Genomic DNA, 19,564 nt, shown 5'->3' on the forward strand with positions numbered 1-19,564 from the left:
ACATGTGGTCAATTGATTTGATCAAGGAATTAGAGGAGTAATAGTCTTTTTTTTTTAAATGGTGCTGGGACAATTGAATATCCACACGCGAAGAATGAAGTTGGACCCCTACCTCAGACAGTATAAAAAAATTAACCCTAAATTGCTCAAAGGTCTAAATGTAAGAATTAAAACTGTAAAGCTACTAGAAGAAAACATAGTAAATCTTCATGCCTTTAGATTTGGTGATGATTTCTTAGATCTGACATCAAAAGCACAAGCAACCAAAGAAAAAATAGATAAATCAGACTTTTTAGAAACTTTTGTTCTACAAACGACACCACCAAGAAAGTGAAACAACAACCTCCTATGGGAGAAAATAATGACAGCCCACAGAATGGGAGAAAATATTTGCAAATCATATCTGATAAAGGATTTGTATCTAGAGTATATAAAGAACTTATTCCTCAATAATAAAGAACTCAATTTTAAAATGGGCAAAGGATCTGAATAGAGAGTTCTTCAAATAAGACATACAAATGCCCAATAAACACATGAAAAGATACTCAACATCTTAAGCCATCATGAAGTGCAGACCAAAAGTCACAATAAGATACCACTTCACACCTACTAGAATGGCTATAATCAAAAAGTCAGATGATAACGAGTGTTGATGAGGATGTAGAGAAACTGAAACTCTAACACACTGTTGGTTGGAATATAAAATGGAGCAGCAGCTTTGGCAGTTCCTGGAAAAAAAGTTAAACTACTTGGCAGTTCCTAAAAAAGTTAAAACATAGAGTTACTCTACGACCCAGCAATTTCACTCCTAGGTATATACCCCAAAGAATTGAAAACACAAGTCCACACAAAAACTTATACACAGATTTTTTTAGCAGTATTATTCATAACAGCCAAAAAGTGGAACAACCCTGAATCCACTAACTGATGTATGGACGGGTAAATAAAATGTGGCACACCCATACAATGAATTCTTAGGACATGTGATCCCAGACTTATAAAAAATTCCAACTACTACATTATCATCAATCACATCCATTAGTTTCACCAGAGCTCAGTACCTGAAACCTAATGACACAAATTTAATTAACACAGTACTTATTGTATTTTCAGAGACTGTTTATATAAGTTTACAGTATGAAGAAAGTTTCAAAAACAGAAAAACCAAACACTATTTTAAATCTCAATAGAAAGTATCTTTCTATCACCAAAGGGAGATTTGAAAACCAATGATTCTAAACAATGACTGCTACCTGGGTGAAAAGTAGGGATTCCTCTGAAAAAATATACCTGAAATTTTATATACCATGTCTGAAATGGGAAGGAATGAAACATTAAATCATCACTGTTTTCACTTTAAACAGGCTATGAGACAGGCAGTTATTCAACTAAGGTTAAGTGAGAACATTTTTTTAAAGAAATTCTGGCACTGATTGACCTATGGACAACGGCTGTCATTCTTCTATTCTCCCTCCTTTGTTAAACTGTTCCTCTTTAACAGTTGCTTCACCAGTAAAGATCCTTTGGAAAGTCTACATTTTGGAATAGCAGGATTTCTTAAATCAGCTAGTACAGCACAGTTACAAAAAAAAAACAAAACCACAGGTTCTGGAGTCTGGTTTGGCTTAACAGCTGAGAGGCTCTAAGCCTCAAGCACATTATTATGCTAAATCTGTTTCCTCTTCTATATGTTATAAAGTAGTTCTTTTATCTTTATACCTCTCCCTTCCTCCAGATTCTCAAACTGGTTACAGCATAGTTATTTCTTCTACATTAAGTGTCTTCATTATTAAAGTTATGTAAATACTGTGATTACTGCTAGAGCAAGTAGTATACTGCGATTATTTCAATAGTTCAAAATACCTGATTTGAAATTTCTTAACAGTACATATTTGACACAAGGCATAAGTTAGAAAGGGAGGGAAAAAGGAGTCATTTGTGTGTCACTAACTAAAACATTTGAATGCTGCTGTAATGTCTTTAATTTTTCTCCCTGGTCTCCCCCTCTGTTATATATTATCACAAACTAATAACCAAATCGCAATTAAGGCCTCATCCTTTAATAACACCTACTTTTAATAATAAGAGAGAGTTAAGTTGGTCAGACCATCTTGAAAAAAAGTTTTCCTACATTAACAGCAACCAAAACTATAAGATACCTAGGAATAAACCAAACAAGAAATATCCTAAAGGTTCAACCGAAGAAAATAATAAAGTTTTACTGATAATTAACCAAATAAAGAAGCATGTCATGTTACTAATTTGTTCATCACTATATTTCAGCACCTAGAACAACAGCTGGCACTTAACTGCTTAAACAGACAATATATTTCCTGAAGGGAATGATTCAATACCATAAAGATATAAGTGTACCAAATAATCTAAAAACTTAATGGGACTCCCAATTAAAATCAGTCCCAAAAGACTTTTAATAGACCTTGATAAACTCACCCGTTACATAAAAAAATCAAAAAAATCATAAGTGGGTAAAATATCAAGAGCATGAACATACCCACAAATGTCTTAAGTTGTCCTCTGAGTGCTTCTCAAACATTCTAAGCACCTGTTGGACAAACATGAATGGAAGTTGAAAGGCTTGGGAAATGTCTCACAAATGCCTAAATCTGGTTTAGGAATCCCTAAATAAACAGTTCTCAGAGTAGTTCCCCCCAACACAATTCATGGTGTCTCAACTAATTCAAGGGGTCAAAACTATTTTCAACATAGTACTATGAGGCTATTAGCCTAGTTTTCATTCTCATTTCCTCACAACTGTACAGTGGTGTTTTCCAGAGGCCACACGATGTGTGATATTGCTACAGATTGAATGCACAAGCAGGCAAGAATCAAGATATCTTCTACTAAGACAGATAGTAAACGTTTACAAAATGTTTACCACCACTCTTTCCATAAATTTTTGAAAGTGATTATTTAAGTGTTATTTATGTTAATGTGATGTTATTTTTACTTTTAAATCAATATATTTAAAGAACTTTTCAGTTTTAATTTGTAATATGGTAAGTATTGATAGACATAACCCACATAAACAAAAGCCTTTTGGGTTCCTTAGTAATTTAAGAGTGTAAGGGGGTCCTAGGACCAAAAAGTTTGAGAACTGCTTTTCTAACCTAAGCAGACACTCAGTTCCTCAGTTAAACAATGCTTTGCCCAACGTATAGATCAACCGCCAGATTGGAATAAACTTAGAATAAGTAAAGCACAACTAGTGGGCAAGTAACATCAAAAGTAGCTACATCAGCTCCCCAGAGATCACCAGTAGAGAAGGCAGAAGAGGTTTCTATAAGCTAACAAGTTTATCATCTGCTTTCTTATTCATTTATAGCTAGGACTTCTTATTCATTCATAGCTAGGACTTATTCACTTATAAACTAGGACTTCTTCCCGTCCTTCCACATATTGATTACCTAAAGTATCAATGTAGGAACAAGGTAAGCCAAGAGAACTCTCAGGTTATACATCTTTTTTTCTTTTTTGATCTAATGTATGCAGATAGTTTATTATTAATTCAAATATATTCAAATGAGAAATAAATTCCTTTGTTGAACTAGACTATTTGAACTATTTGCCACTTGGACTACTTCCTCTCTGGGACGCTTTAGAGTACCTGCTATGCTCACAGCTCCTCTGGACAGGTTCCTTAAGCAGATCACCATGCTTTCTATCACAGGAGAGGGACCCGATACCCTGATCATACCTGGCTAGGATGAATGTCTGACACCAGGACAAAAATCTAAAACGTAGGCAGCTGTCTCAGAGATAGCCAGAACTCCCCCAAAAGGAGGAATTTTGCCAGGGATGATAGGAGCATTATGTGTAGTTAAAAACAAAGAGCTACTATACTAGCTCACCACCAGCATAGAGAATCATAGCTGAAGATACCTGTACTCAATCCTGAAAGACCTCCTAATTCCTGAATGACATCCCCACCTTCATGTCTGACTGTGAGATAGGTGAAATAATGATCTTCCTTCCCTCTATATCCTTTGTGAGGGGGTGTAGATGTATTAATCCCATTTATTAAGGTAACGTACCACATTCCTTACAACCTGAAAAATATAACTACCACACTTGGGGGATTAAAAAAAAGGATCAGAATGAAGAATTGGAGGCTAACTGTGAAAAACTAGATAAGCAGGATCATTTTTTCTCTGCACACATCAATAAGAGAACATTCATCGTGTTGTATAAATGGAAATGGTAAGACATCGCTAGAGCACACAAGATCCCATAAGATATGGTCCCATTATGTAAGCTGATGACTGGGAAGGTTATAAGAAGAAATGAAAATATTGGCCTTATATTTTGTCTATATGATCCATGAATACTGAATCCTACCCCAGTCAACTGAAAAAGGCAGGAAAACTTGCCGAACACCTATCAAAATCTCATTCTCAGAATTTCACAAGCTGAAACAAGATTCTAGAACTCAATGTTTAAACAAAGGTCAGTCACTGATAAAACAAAGCATATGTAATCCGAATAAAATTACTCAGATTAGATAGTAAAATCTAAATTTAAATGAACACTGAGTGGCTAAGAATTTAAAATAACAATATAAGGATTAAAACACTCAAGTATTTTATGTCCTTTCCAATAACTGAGAAGTGGCTCAATGCCTTAACTTGATAGCTAATAAGCAGCTGCTCATTCCTCACCCAGTTCTTCCTGAGCAGAAACACGTCTGGCTGAGGACAGCTCGGAAGGGAAGGAGAGGTGGGAGGAGTCCACGAAGCATTAAAAAACAAACAAAAAAACTTGATATTGGCTTATGAGAAAATGTGTTTTTCCATTACACTGCCACCATTTTTCCTTCAACACGAGCCGAAAAGTAAACACTGCAGATTTAGTCGGAGAGGGAAAAAACCCAGTAGCATTCCTTCTATACTATCTAACCAATCATTTAACAGGCTCTAGTGTTTGCAATTTAAACTTTGTCATCCATGAAAATCTTGATGAATTCGCAAAAGACGTTCACTTTTCTCTAAAAATACACGCACAAAAATAAATCTCTCCTCTGAATAGCTTTTTTCCAACGTGAAAGAGCTTGAAAAATAAAAACTGTAGCTAAAATAACATATACATAAATTTTTCTTAATTTTTATTTTATTATTTATTTATTTATTTATGGCTGTGTTGGGTCTTCGTTTCTGTGCCAGGGCCTTCTCCAGTTGCGGCAAGCGGGGGCCACTCTTCATCGCGGTGCGCTGGCCTCTCACTATCGTGGCCTCTCTTGTTGCGGAGCACAGGCTCCAGACGCGCAGACTCAGTAACTGTGGCGCACGGGCCCAGCTGCTCCGCGGCATGTGGTATCTTCCCAGACCAGGGCTCGAACCCGTGTCCCCTGCATTGGCAGGCAGATTCTCAACCACTGCGCCACCAGGGAAGCCCAGTGATTTCTTAAATATTATCAGTTGTCTAGTCAATTTTCTAATTTCACTGATTCTAATTAAAATTCGGTTTTGCGTTTTTTTTTTTTTTTTTCGTTTTGTGTTTTACAATTGGTTTGTTTGGATCAGGATTACAGAAGTTTGTTCTTTAGATTAAAAAATATTTATGTTGGGGGCTTCGTGGGGTTCGTGCTCTGGTCTGGGACGATCCCACATGCCGCGGAGCAACTCGGCCCGTGAGCCACAACTACTGAGCCTGCGTGTCTGGAGCCTGTGCTCCACAACAAGAGAGGCCGCGACAGTGAGAGGCCCGCGCACCGCGATGAAGAGTGGCCCCCGCTCGCCACAACTAGAGAAAGCCCTCGCACAGAAACGAAGACCCAACACAGCCAAAAATAAATAAATAAATAAATTTATCAAAAAGAAAAAAAAAGAGAAAATTTATTAAAAAAAAAAAAAAAGAAATCACTGCTAGTATTCCTTAGGCTTAACGATGACATTGTGGTTGTGTTTTATGTTGTGTTCCTGTGGGGTTTTTTTCCCTCAAGTATTTATCTTTCAGATACACCTGAAGGATTTACACATGAAAGGATTTTGAGAGTTGCTTTACCATATCTAGCAGAGAGATGAAACAGGGCCAGTCATGTGACAACAATGGTCGAAGCTGGGTAACTGGTACAGGAAGCTTTATTACACTCATCTCTATTTCTTGTATGAGGTCGAAGAAAAAAAGTATCCTAGGCACCAAAACATCCTGTCAAAAGCATAGAAATTTCTCTCCCACTAAATCACCCCAGAATTCTGCTTCTTTCTTCTTATTTATCTGCTTTGATTTACAATAAGTTCTATTCTTGAAACCAATTAACTTCCTCCAATAGACCTGTAACTGAAATACAAGACTCACCTTGGTGTCTTTTTAACGCCATTCATCAGAAAGGTGAAGGCCAGTGAGGACACAACCCAGAATTCCAACTCACAACTGGTAATCTGATTTTAACTTCAAGACCACATATCCGTTTTGAGTGAAAATGAGCTATCACAGGTTGTTTCTGTCTTTTGAATGTCTCTTACTATCCCCAGTATTTGAACTAAGTTTGGTAAGTAGTACAGAAAGGCAAAAAGTAACAAATGTTGTTCACTCCCAGGAAGTACAACCCTTTCAATGAAAAAGGGTAAAGAACTCAACCGAATATGACACCCAGAAATGTTCCAATAATCTCGGGGTACGCAACTCTACATACACCCTTACGCTCCCTCGCCCCAGAAGTCTTTTAAGTGGTTAGAAAAGACCGACCCTGGTTGGTTTGTTTCATCTCCTCCTCCTTTCTTAGGGGAGGTGCTAGAGAGCAAAGAAATGACCAAAAGGCCGGAAGAAGGAACGCGAAAAGCATGGAGTCTGGACAATCAGCCCTTAAGTAATTGAAAGCTGTACCTAAATTAAATGAAGTTAAGAGAGAGCTTGCTGCTACGCTCCTCCCGGTAACTCCAACGCACCTGAGCGGCTCCGAGGGTGGGAACACCTGGCCGGAGACACAGCGGATCCCAACTCCCTCTCTCGCCAAGAATTCAAAGGTACAAAGACATAAAAAGAACTCTTCCTGACCCCCAGCAAGAGTAGCGCCACGAAAACAACTCCCAACCTCCGGGCCACGCTGGCTGAGCCGCCCCCGGCCCCGCGAGGCCGCGAGCCCTGCCCCGCGGGGCCTCGAACCCCAAACGACTGCCCCGCTCCTCAGGCCGGACACCCCTTCTCCCGGGCCGGGCGAGGAGCGGCAAAGGGACAGAGTCTCGGCTGGGAACCCGCCCGCCGCGGAGGCCCTCCGCGCCCGCCCGGAACTGGGGTCTCGGGCCCGCGCCACCCACTGTGGGCCCCAGCCGGTGCCCCGCGGGGCCGCTCTCGAGCCTCGACCCCGGTCCACCGCCCGCCCACGGGACCCGCGCCACCCCCTCAGCCGCGCCGGCCGCCGCCGTTGGGACCCCGACACTGGCTACCTGTCTTCGCTCTTGTTTTTCTGCTTCTTTCCCATCGTGTGTCAGCGGCGCTCGCAGCCCCAGGCCCTCTATTCGGTCTCTCACAGACCCACTGTCCCCCGACCGACTTCGGTCTCCGCTCGGCTCCGTCCCCCGCCGCGCGCTGCCGCCTCTCGCACCCGGCTCTCCACAGACCCGCGCACTGGGACAGGGCACATATGGTGTGAGCTCCGAGTGCGCAAGCGCATCGCCCCGCCGCCTCGGCGTGTGGACGCAGGGCGCGGCTCATGGAGAGCTGCGCCTCGGGTAGAGCGTCTCCACTTGACCCGCCCGCCAGGCAGGAGCCCGAGCGCCCCCTTCCCGCAAGCGTCAGCCGTGCACCGACGCCCGTGCGGTTTCCAGATTCTAGAACCCGGAGGTGGACAATGAGGCTGAAATTCCACCGTCAGCCTTCTCCCTGTGGGGAACGCAGACTTGGGGAATCGGATCTCAGTTCAGGAGTAGACTTTCGGTTTCCCTTCCACCTTTAACCTCTGTCCCTTTGTACTCGCAGCTGCGTGAAGTTCAGTAAAGAACCACAATGAACCCCTGGTGAACTGTCTAGGTGTTCCCAAGGGAGATAGAGAAATCCAGCACATGAGTCCACGACTTACCAAAAAAAAAAACCAAACAAACCAGAAATCATAAAACAAGGACACACCCATTAATTCTGCAAAATAGATCATAATCTTTACATTCAAAGCGAGAGCAAGTTCTAAAAATGTGTGTCAGGGAAGTCGCGAGGAAACCTACTAGGGTTGTGAAAGTGTTCTATATACGGATCTGGACGATGACACTACGAGTGTTAACTATGTAAAAACTATGGCGTATAAGTTATATTTCAACTTTTTTTTAAAAGGGGGAAATGTTCAATAAACAGAATGGAAACGAAATTGGAGTAGCACTCCTGAGCAAGACAGTAGCTATTTCATTTCTGATGTAACATTATGTCAGAGGCTAAGACCGTCAACTCCAGGCTGAGCACTAAGAAACTACAAACTCCAGAATACTTCGCTCCCTCGCTCTCCGGGCTGTTTACACGGAGGGAGGGAGAGGTTGGGCCACCTCGGTTCCGGGCTGTGGGGCGGGGGAAGGGTGGGGGAGGAGCGCACGCGCAGAAGCGCTCTCCGAACGCACGTCCCCTCCCTTCCCCCCCTCCACTTCCTGGGGCGTCGCAGATTGTATCGCGTGAGAGCCGCGGCCAATGAGGAGCCGGAAGTGACGGCCGCTTCGCAGGCCCACGCAGCTGCTACGAGGCTGACGCCGGAGTGCATTGCTTTTCTGGAGAAGCTGGTTCCTCACTTCTCAGGTATCACCGAGAGCTCAGGTGAGGCAGAGAGTGGTGTGAAAAAGCCGGCCATGCATCTCGGTGCTAATGGACACCCGGCTGCTCAGCCTCCTGCCTGGCCGGGGGAGGGGCGCGGCTCGGGCGAGGGTGGGCGCGGCTCGGGCGAGGGTGTCCGCGCCGCGGAGGAAGCATTGGCGCATGCGCCCCGGGAGGCGGTGAAGCCGGGACCACCTCAACTCTGCCCTCATTTGTCTTCGGGGGCGCAGGGAGTGGCGAGGGTGCTTTTGGGAAGCGGCTGGCGTGCAGTTAAGGGTGAGGCCCCCTGGTTGTTTTGGCGGGTGCATGCCGGGGAATCAAGGAAATGGTTAGGTAATTTGAGGACAAGTCCCTGCCCACCATTCAGTTGAACTGGAAAAAAGAAGCTTGTTGTTTGGAGAATGAAGTTCTCAGGATCTCTGCACCATCTCCTTTCCCCCTTTCTGAATGCGGTGACCAGCACCACCTGCCCCCAGAGCAGCCCTTGTTAATCGTTTCTCCTCCCAGTTATCGAAGAATTGAATTCTGAGCTTAGCCTATAAACCTCCAGGGATAAGCAACCGCTACGCCCCTGGTAAAGAACGGGGTCTGACATGCAAGTCAATGTTTAATGTCGAGCTTTCTGCCTCATCCGGCCCCAGTCCTGAGAGTCACAGCGTTACGTTTTTCTTGGGAGGTAGGGAGTGTGAAATTCATTTGCTACATTTGAAATACAGCTCCTTTAAAATTTTATAGCGTTTATGAGGAAGTTACATTTTGGGTTTTTTTAAACCCGGAAATACTTTTGAAACTTAACGATAATTTGAACAAAAGCTACGCACATGTTCCTTCAACAGTTGACAAACATTTTTTGTGCATCTGCAGTGTTCTCAGCACTGCTAGCTCCAGGAATACAAAGGTGAAGTCGAGTATGCTTTTTTTAAATTTATTTATTTTTGGCTGCGTTTGGTCTTCGTTGCTGCATGCAGGGTTTCTCTAGTCGCGGCGAGCGGGGGCTACTCTTCGTTGCGGGGCATGGGCTTCTCACTGCGGTGGCTTCTCTTGTTGCGGAGCACGGGCTCTAGGCACGCAGGCTTCAGTAGTTGTAGTACGTGGGCTCCAGAGCTCAGGCTCAGTAGTTGTGGCGCACGGGCTTAGTTGCTCCGCGGCATGTGGGATCTTCCCGGACCAGGGGTCCAACCATGTCCCCTGCATTGGCAGGTGGATTCTTAACCACTGCGCCACCAGGGAGGTCCCGAGTATGCTTTTCAGCTTCTTTTCATGTGTAAAAAAATGGAATCAGAAGCGAAGTTTGCAAGAAGACTATTTCTCTTCACTTCAACATTTATAGAGGGTTTGGTGGGCCAGGCTGCGTGTCTGAAGCTGGGTGAATAAGCTCACAAGTTTATTCAGATTTTTGAAAGTGCTTCAGTACTTGTTGCAGATGTATCACATAACTAACTGAGATGCAACAGCCTCCTGCTTTGATAGGCAAAATATAAATTGAAATTCAGGGGTACCCATAAAACATTTGATTTTCTACCAGCAACAATAATACATTTCTTTTAAAATATGTAATTGAAATAGATAACAAGGACCTACTGTATAGCACAGGGAACTCAATATTTGGTAATAACTTAAATGGGAAAAGAATTTGAAAAAGGATACACGTATATGTATAAATGAATAGCTTTGCTGTACACCTGAAATTACCATTATAAATCAACTATGTGCCAATATAAAATATGTAATTGAGAGAGATCTTCTTTTCTAATCTGAATTAGATTCTATTTTTTTTAATATTTATTTATTTATTTATGGCTGTGTTAGGTCTTAGTAGTCGCAACATACGGGATCTTTCGTTGTGGCATGCGGGCTCTTCACTGCGGCACAGGCTTCTCTCTAGTTGTGGCGCTCAGGCTCCAGAGCATGCAGGCTTTGTAGTTTGCGGCACACAGACTGTCTAGTTGAGGCGTGTAGGCTCAGTAGTTGCGACTCGAGGGCTTAGTTGCCCCGCAGCATGTGGGATCTTAGTTCCTCGACCAGGGATCGAACCCGCGTCCCCTGCATTGGGAGTTGGTTTCTTTACCACTGGACCACCAGGGAAGTCCCTAGATTCTATTTTTAAACTCTTATCTTACATAGAGGATTGATGGAAAAATCAATATTCTTTTTAATATTTGTAGTGTTATATTGTTTGACCTCAAAGTTAAGAACACTGAGTGTCAGTAAATCAATACCAGTATCAATCTTTGTGGCCTCATAGACTTTATTAGGTAATGGGAGAACAGGAATGGAAACTAAAGCTTAGGGAACATCAGGCAGAGTTCTTTACATAAGTTGTAATGAGCTCTCTTCAGAGTTAAACGAAAATCATTTAGTCAGAGATGAAAGATATGTCTTTTGCTCAACCCTGCTCTATGTTGAAGCAAAGTTTGGTGTGTATATGTGTGTGTAAAACCTCACTGCAGTTAAACTTTATCATGTTCACAGTCATTCCTGCTTTTCTTCCCTTTTCCTTTGGTAAAGAACACTGTCAGTATACAGCACTAGGCTTAATTTCATCTTTCATTTCTTTCTGGTCTGGCGATGGTCTTACAGATTTGTCTTTGCTTTAGGATAGTAAAACACAGACTAAATCAAAAGCACCTAAACTTTGGTCTAAATCGTTTTTGAGTAGTGTGACTATGATCCATTGAAAATTAAATTTTAAAACATTTAAATAAAAATTCTTAACATGACGTGCTTGGTTGTCAGCAGAACACTTTGTGGACTACAAATTATATACTTGCTAACATTTTTGAAACTAAGAGAAAACTGTCTTATTTTTTTCTCTAACTTTGTAAACCTTCTCCCCAGCATCAAGGCTGAACTGTACCATTTAGAAAAATGGAAGCGAATGCATCTGTTGAAATGTTTTCAAAAGTCCTAGAGAATCAGTTGCTACAGACCACCAAACAAGTGGAAGAACAGCTGGATTCGGAAATTCAGAAACTGGATCAGATGGATGAGGATGAATTGGAACGCCTCAAAGAAAAGAGACTCGAGGCCCTGAGGAAAGCTCAGCAGCAGAAACAAGTAACCTCTCTGCCCTGCTTTCTGAAATTGCTCTAACAGTATGCTTCTAACAACTTATCTATACCCGTGCTGCAGTAGTCACTTGTAGTTTGTAGGGTGGTTTGACCTCAGAGTACCTAATGCCGTTAAAAATTTGCCCAGAAGAAAGATTAGTTTTAAAGACACATTCAGAATTAGCCTTATCAGTATATTAATCCACAGTCAAGTACAAGAAACACGTGCCCAGGATAATCTTCCGAGCTCTGATTTGTGTGGTTGAGGAGAGAGTGGACGAGGAAGAACACTGGGAGGAAGAGGGGTCAGTGGGTTCCCTTCCAGGTGGAGTTATGAGAAAGCCTGTCATAACTTAGCTGTGCTCAAAGCAAATGCGTCATTAAGGAGTGTATGTGAGAGTTTAAACTCTCTGTGGAAGCTTTACCAAAGAAATAAGGAGAAAAATATCAGGGCCTCCGGTAGGTCTCAGCTCAGTGTAAGCCAGCACGAAATGTATAGATACCAAAACTAGTGACACAGTCTCGGCTGTGTAAGTCCAGAGATGGCACTCCTGCCCCTTTCTAGTTGGACCACTTCTGGAAGACTGTTCAGAGGAGGACAGCCAGAAGACGAAGGAGTCTAGAAGTCATTTCATATGAGGAAGTCAAAAGCAAATGGAAATGTTCAGTGTGAAGCAGGGAGGACATAGGCGATGTAGGATATCTGAAGGGCTGACGTGAAGGAGATTAGAATTTCTCTTTCTCATCTGAGGTCCAAGCTGGGATCCACAGCCCATTGTTCTGGATATACTGTGATTCAGTGTGAGAAGACTTTTCTAAGAACAGAGAGTACATATACAAATACTTTTTAAGCACACCTGCCAGACACTGTTGTAGTTATTTTCACGTTGTCCATTCACAGTAAGTCAGTGAGATAGTTGCTTTATGATCTCCACGTTACAAACGAGGAAAGTGAGACTCAGAAAGGTTGTTACAATTCACAGCCTGATGAGTGGTAGAGCAGTGATTCAAGCCCATGCCTTCTGCCCGCAAGTCCAGTCCTCGCTTTTATTAAAACCAGCTCCTGAGAAAGGAAACAAGCTTCCAGTTGAGGGGACCAGCTTCCTGCCACAGGAAAGGTTCAAGAAGCTGAAATGTCTGTGCGACATGGATGATAAGGGTTGATTTATTGATTTGGGGAGTTGGATTAGGTGACTTGCGGGATCTTTGTTTCTGGACACCACGTGAAGACAAACACCTTTTTCTTCCCAGGATACTATACCATTGGTGGCCAGTACAGAGGAGGTTTGCTGTCTCTGAGTTAGTCATCAAAAGCAAACAGGGCTCCTGAGCTTCAGAGCTGCAGTACCTGCCCCCTCCCCAAAGACGGATTGGCTTTATCTCACAAGCATTATTTTTTAAAGCTACATAGTAACTTGGATCAAATGCTTCTGATTTTAATAGTTTCAGTGCAGAGAAATTAAGTAGACGGTTACATTCTAAGTCTCTTTATAGTCTGAATTTTTACTTTCGAAGTTCTAAGAAAATGTATGTTTTAAGTTACCAAGAGAGGTAATCATCTTAAATATGAGCCATGCTGTGGAGATAGTCATGGCCCACAGACTGTATTTGCATTGACAACTAGCAACATAGGAAAGTACATCACCGAAAGGAATTCATTTCTCTCTAAGATAAAATCAGCTTGATTACAAAATATTATAGTGATTTGGACATAAAATATAAAGTGATATTGAAAAAGATATTTCAAATGTGTGATATTTCCCTTTTCTCCAAATCAGGAATGGCTTTCAAAAGGACATGGGGAATACAGAGAAATCCCTAGTGAGAGAGACTTTTTTCAAGAAGTCAAGGAGAGTAAAAAAGTGGTTTGCCATTTCTACAGAGACTCCACATTGAGGTAATTTGTTTCCCTCAGTGACTGTTCTTGAACATGATGAGATTGTTGAATAGAGATGCACTGACTTAATAGAGAAATTAAGAAAAATATAAAAGGAAGTAATTCCTAAGTTGTCTCTTTGTACTAGAATTATATTAAAGTTAAGCAATCATTAAAGATTAACTTAAAAACCAGTAACATACAAAAGTACAAATTATAGAAGATCAGTATTTCCATAGAAATGGCTATTTCCTGAACTATATTTTCACTAGCTAATTTTTAAAACATCTTAGAAATGAACACTTTAATTTTTTTTATCAGTGCCAAAAGAATTCTACTTTTGTCCCTACTATTATGATACAGCCACAGTGTTGTAAATGGGGCCAACACCTGAACATGAGCTTTGAATTCAGTCACTTCTTCTCAACTTGCAATTCACTGGGAGACAGTGGCTTGACCAAGCCTTTCACCTGAAGCAGAGTTGGGGCTATCAGGCATGGTGGGAAGGAGAATAAAGTGATTTCTATTAGACGAACCCAGATCTGCCAACCTCTTTTTGGAGGCAGATCCCTCAAAGTGAAAATAGCCCCAGAAGAGGTTATATCTTAAACCAGAGGACTCAAGCCTTTTTTTTTTTTAGCCCCCAAATTTGAATACTTGCCAACATTTAAATGTTGGCAACTAATCAGATTTAAAATTTTTTTTTTTAAGTATCAGATAACTTGATAACAGACCTAGAATTGTATGAAAGCAATTCACTGAAGCCGAGTAGCTCCTGCCCCCCTTAGACACACACTCCAATGCAGAGTCTGTTATTCCCTGGGATCCCAGCCCCGCCCTCTTCTCGCATTTCCATAGCCTGCCTGGCCCTTGTCTTTGCCTCATCACCCAACAACCTGGCTATTAGTTAACACCTTTCAGGGACTGATTGCCTGGGATTTATTGACTAAGAAAATAAAGATGAAAGAAAATAACTGAGATGATGAAATCTCCTATAAGGGAAAGTGGGAAAGGGATTAGGAAGGTAAATAGAAGATTGGTATTATTTGTCCACTTATTTATTAGATGTCTCTGCCCACTAGATTGTTAGTTTTGTGAAGGCAGAGGGTTTGCCTTTGTGTCGTGGCCCACTGTGCTCTGGGTTCCTAGCCATAGAGCAGCATTGACTACACATAGTAGGTACTCAGTAAGTATACTTGATGGATTTATAAACAATGCAGCACCAGCAGTACTTACCTTAAGACAGAACTGGAAAGTCAAGATTGAGATGAGGTGAGAGAGATATATAGATAGGTAGATATCAAAGTTTCTAGCACATAGTACGCTAGATACTTCATGTTGTATAAAATCCTGGAGCATTCACAATCACCGTTTGAGGTAAGTACATATAATTCCTATGCTTCATGCATGGACACCAAGACTTGGAGAGATTAAGTGACCTACCTAATGTCACTCAGCTACTAAATGATAAAAGAGGATTTGAACCCAGGTTTTAAGCCTAATGCTGTTTTAACTACACCATAACTACTACTTCTGGATTTTTAAAAAATGGACTAATTGACAAGTGGGACACAGACCTATTTAAAATAGATTCCGTATTACTCCAGTAACACAATGGAGTTGATTTTTGTACAAATCTTCAAGAACGTATTTCTCAAAATGATTTGTCACTTGTTCGGAACTTCATTCAAAAACGGCTTATTCCCCTACCATTTTTCACTAAAATCCCATTGCTGCACTACGTGGATGATATATAAAAAGAATCACTCAGAGGTGATGATGCATCAAGGTTATAAGAAACTCCGTGGACCCAAACCTAACTCAGGAAAAACTATACCAAGAAGTACCCAAAAAGCCTGCTAGTAAAACCAGCTACGAAGCATTCGGGTCTTAGTCATCGAAAGCAGTAGTTCTCAAACTTTGCTGGGCGTGAGAATCACTTGCATGTTTCTCAGCTCAACGCCCAGAGAATTTTGATTCGTTTGCGTATTTTAAAAGTTGACTGTAATAATCACCTCTGGGTAAGAACTACTTCTCAAAAGGTTATTACAGTAGTCTTTCAGAAACACTAGAGGGTTGGCCAGTTTAAAATATAATTTAAAGAAAATATCGCTTTCCACTTTCCTTTTCATTCAGGTGGCTTAATAAAGGTTACTGCTGGTAATTTTCATTTCTTTAGAACCGTAATGACCATATTTGTAGCCCTTAACCTTGATATGCTTCTCACTAACAGAGTTGCACAGTTGGAAGGGTTCCTTCTCAGTGACACCATTCAGTCTTTTCTTAGTGACTTCCGAATATGGCACCACACGTTCATTTCTAATTCTGAGAACTGTTTTCCGAGTTCTGTCAAGTTCAGATTTGTCACCTGTGAGATGCCAGGAAACATGCATAAGGGAAATGACAATTTTTTATTCTTAACCATGAACATGACAACTTTGTGAACCACTTAAGGCATAAGTTGAATACTTTGTTTTTTATAAGTATCATTAAGGGAGACCTGACTTTCTAGAATACGATATCATGAGATGTAGAAAAAGAGATACCTAACCTATGAAATGGAAATGAGGTTATCTGATAGAAGCATAGGTTGGCTGCCAAATTATGAGATTCAGAAAAACTGAAAACTTAGATGTGCCTTAATATTTATTTTGAAAAAGAAATCTGTTGTTTTTAGCTTTTGATTTTCTATGTGTTGTTATTTATAGGTGTCAAATACTAGACAGACATTTGGTGATATTGTCCAAGAAACATCTTGAGACCAAATTTTTGAAGCTGAATGTGGAAAAAGCACCTTTCCTTTGTGAGAGACTGCATATCAAAGTCATTCCCACGCTAGCACTGGTGAAAGATGGAAAAACACAAGATTTTATTGTTGGATTTTCTGACCTAGGAAATACAGATGACTTCACCACAGAAACTTTAGAATGGAGGCTGGGTTGTTCTGATATTCTCAATTACAGGTAACTTTTAGTAAACTATCAATTTATATTAATTCACATATCCAGTTGATTTTTTAGAGAATTTTTTTATGTTAACATTTATTTTATGGAACTAAGATCTTTAAGCTGAGTTGTAGAAAAGTTTTCACAAAGGAAAGGCATATTTCTTAAAGTGTACATTAGCATGATCTTACAGCAAAATCAGAGTTATAAATAAAATTGATCTTGGATCTTGGAGTCCATCTAACTATAAAAGTTTTCAAACTAACAGATCCTATGGAACCTAATTCTCTGTTAATCTGGAAACCCAAAATGACACTCCAGAAGAATTGACTCCTTCCTGATTTAAACGAGATTAATCAAATTGATAATGACTTACATTAAAAATCTAATGTTTGAAAGTAGATATTCCTGTATCACTTGTAGGATCTGATAAAATGTATAAAATCTCATCTCTATGCTTAGCTTAAATTACTTACTCTCGGAAACAGTCTCAGAAAACGATCTGTTGATAAAATCCAACTTCCATTTTCCACTTATCTCATTGTCCAAATCTCTAGACAAATAATTTATCTAATTCCACAAATCAGAGCATATCATCTTATCTTTTGTGCCTGTGTTTGATTTGCAAAAATAACAGGTAAAATTTTCCAGTTATTCCAGTCAGAGTGCCTTTTGATAAGTAGGAAGGTCTCCCATCTTTTTACTTCCCTTCCTCCTTTATCACTGAATCTCTCCTCCACATGCATAAATCATTCCTACATTGTAGTGATTGATTTTGGAGTTTTAGGTTTTATTTTCTTAATATTAAGTAAAATGTTAATATTAAATAAAATTATTTTGAAGTGATTTCAAACTTTAAATAAGTTGGAAACTAGTACAAAGAATTCTTGAATTCTTGTATATCATTCACCCATGTCCCTCAGTTTTCAACATTTTATATTTGCTTTATCGTTCTCTTTCTAGATATATATAAACTTTTTTTCAGAACCATTTGATTGGACGTTGTAGATATATTGTCCCTTTACTCCTAAATATTTCTGTGTGCATTTCCTAAGAACAGGAACATTCTTACACAACCACAGTACAACTTATTAAAACATAAAATACATAGTTTACAGACCTTATTCAAATTTCACCATTGTCCCAATAATGTCCTCCATACTGGAAAAATGGGTTCCGTGTACTTACTATGTATTTTTAGTTTCCATTAACCTGTAGCAACTTGTTCCCCTCCTTTGTTTTTCAGTACTTTCACATTTTTGAAGAGTACAAGCTAGTTATTTTATAGAGCATCTCCCAGTTTGTTTCAAAATTAGATTCAGATTCTGCATGTTTTCCACAGGTAAATTATGGAAGTGATGTTGTATTCTTTCTTCTCAGTGTACCATATCAGGAGATATGTGATGGTTTGTCTCATTGCTGGTGGTGGTAACTGTGCACTGGTTAACCAGTTGTCCACCAAGCCAACTGGTGATTTAAGGAAGAACTTTTCCAGACCCCACATTAATTTACTTCTTCATTTATCTGTATTAGAATGGGCTGTGGATTCTTTTATTCAGTGGGTTATAGTCTGTTGCTGTTATTATTTACTTTGAAGCTCAGATTGCCTCAGATTTGGCAAGTGAGAGCCTTTCATACTGGCTTCTGTGTCCTTTTGACACGTCCCCATAATTCTTTGAGCACTTTCTTTCTGGTGCACGTAAGGTCTTTTAGGGGGCCTCGTGTTACACTCTCCATAGGAATTGGCTTTTTCTCCGAGACACCATGGTTCCTTTCAGTGGCAAGTGATTATTTCAAAACCAAGATCTAGCTGCTAGGAATATTTCCAGATATTTTCGAAATATTTTTCAGGCGTCATGAAAAGAGTTCCATACTAATTCTGGGTTAATGATAATGAATTCCATGAGTTTTGTTGATGTCTATAGAGATCTAAGCATTAAAAGATGTTAAATAGAATCAAATCAGTCATAACAGGCTATCAAAAATAGAGCATGGTTTTCCTGTGTCATTCTCAGGAAAGAATCTAATACAGATTCAGCATACCCAAAACAGATAAAAATTAACTGATTTCCTTCTGTGCTTTTTCAGTCAATTTTGTTGGTGCATCCTGTGAAATGTTAATCAGTAATTAATGATAAGAAAATAAAACGCTGATCTAAAGCATTTAGTAGTACATAGTAAGCTTTAAAACTATTAACTATCAGTGTAAATAATATACCTCTTCCTTGACACCAACATTTTAAAGAAAGTTTTACTCTATTCCTTGTGTTATAGTGAGGATAGATTTTTGTGCAGTTTAGTATACCAGCTGTACTAAATCATACAGAATAAGTGTTTTTTAAATTTGCTTTCTTTTTAGTGGAAATTTAATGGAGCCACCATTTCAGAGCCAAAGGAAATTTGGAACAAACTTCACAAAGCTGGAAAAGAAAACTATTCGAGGAAAGAAATATGATTCTGACTCTGATGATGATTAATTCTTTGTAAATCGTCTTTTTATTTTTCCTGACTTCAGAATTAGATGTGTTTTCTATATTCTGTTGATTTCAGTACATTCGTCTCCTAATGGTCACATTCTAGAGTTTTATGCAGTTGCATCACATTGAAAAACATGTGTGATATTTTCTTTGTGGAGCTCGTGTTTAAGTTGAGGAAAACTTCTGAGTTCTAAAATTATCTGAGGAGGGTCTGGATTCTCTATTTTTGAGATTGGTTTTATCACAATATGATTCTTACATTTTTATACCATTCACAATTGTGTTTTTAATCTACTGGATTGGAAATAGAAATTCAGCACACTATTCCAGGACTAATTCTTACCCAGCATTATTTACTTTATAAAGAGGTCAAGTAACATTTACTGGTGTAACAGGCAGCACTTGTAAATGATTAGAAACACTCTTTACTTCTGGAATATATTTAAGTAACTATTAAAGAACTGTATTTATTCT

General features: G+C 40.0%; 2 protein-coding genes across 5 annotated transcripts in view; one reads left to right on the forward strand and one right to left on the reverse strand.

Annotated features, from left to right (window-relative positions):
- The window catches only part of EIF5B (eukaryotic translation initiation factor 5B), a 66,350-nt gene extending 58,731 nt beyond the window's left edge, over positions 1-7,619 (reverse strand). For both annotated transcript variants that reach the window (XM_082427253.1, XM_082427252.1), the window contains exon 1: positions 7,401-7,619. In XM_082427253.1, coding sequence (XP_082283379.1) covers positions 7,401-7,435 — 35 coding nt within the window. In that variant the 5' untranslated portion in view covers positions 7,436-7,619. The remainder of the gene's footprint in view (positions 1-7,400) is intronic.
- On the forward strand, positions 6,774-19,148 carry TXNDC9 (thioredoxin domain containing 9). Of its 3 annotated transcripts, none has more exons than XM_082427375.1 (6): positions 6,774-6,980; positions 8,597-8,727; positions 11,581-11,799; positions 13,571-13,689; positions 16,377-16,631; positions 18,973-19,148. In XM_082427375.1, exons 3-6 carry the CDS (start codon positions 11,611-11,613, stop codon positions 19,088-19,090), a joined length of 681 nt encoding a protein of 226 aa, XP_082283501.1. In that variant the 5' UTR covers positions 6,774-6,980; positions 8,597-8,727; positions 11,581-11,610; the 3' UTR covers positions 19,091-19,148. The 3 variants fall into 3 exon arrangements, with proteins under 3 accessions (XP_082283501.1, XP_082283500.1, XP_082283502.1); XM_082427374.1 differs by having other exon boundaries at positions 6,775-6,980; positions 8,597-8,745; XM_082427376.1 differs by lacking the exons at positions 6,774-6,980; positions 8,597-8,727 and adding an exon at positions 8,896-9,018.
- The last annotated feature ends 416 nt before the right edge of the window (positions 19,149-19,564 follow it).

The sequence above is a fragment of the Balaenoptera physalus genome, assembly GCF_965194825.1.
Source record: "Balaenoptera physalus genome assembly, chromosome: 15".
Lineage (NCBI taxonomy): Eukaryota > Metazoa > Chordata > Mammalia > Artiodactyla > Balaenopteridae > Balaenoptera > Balaenoptera physalus.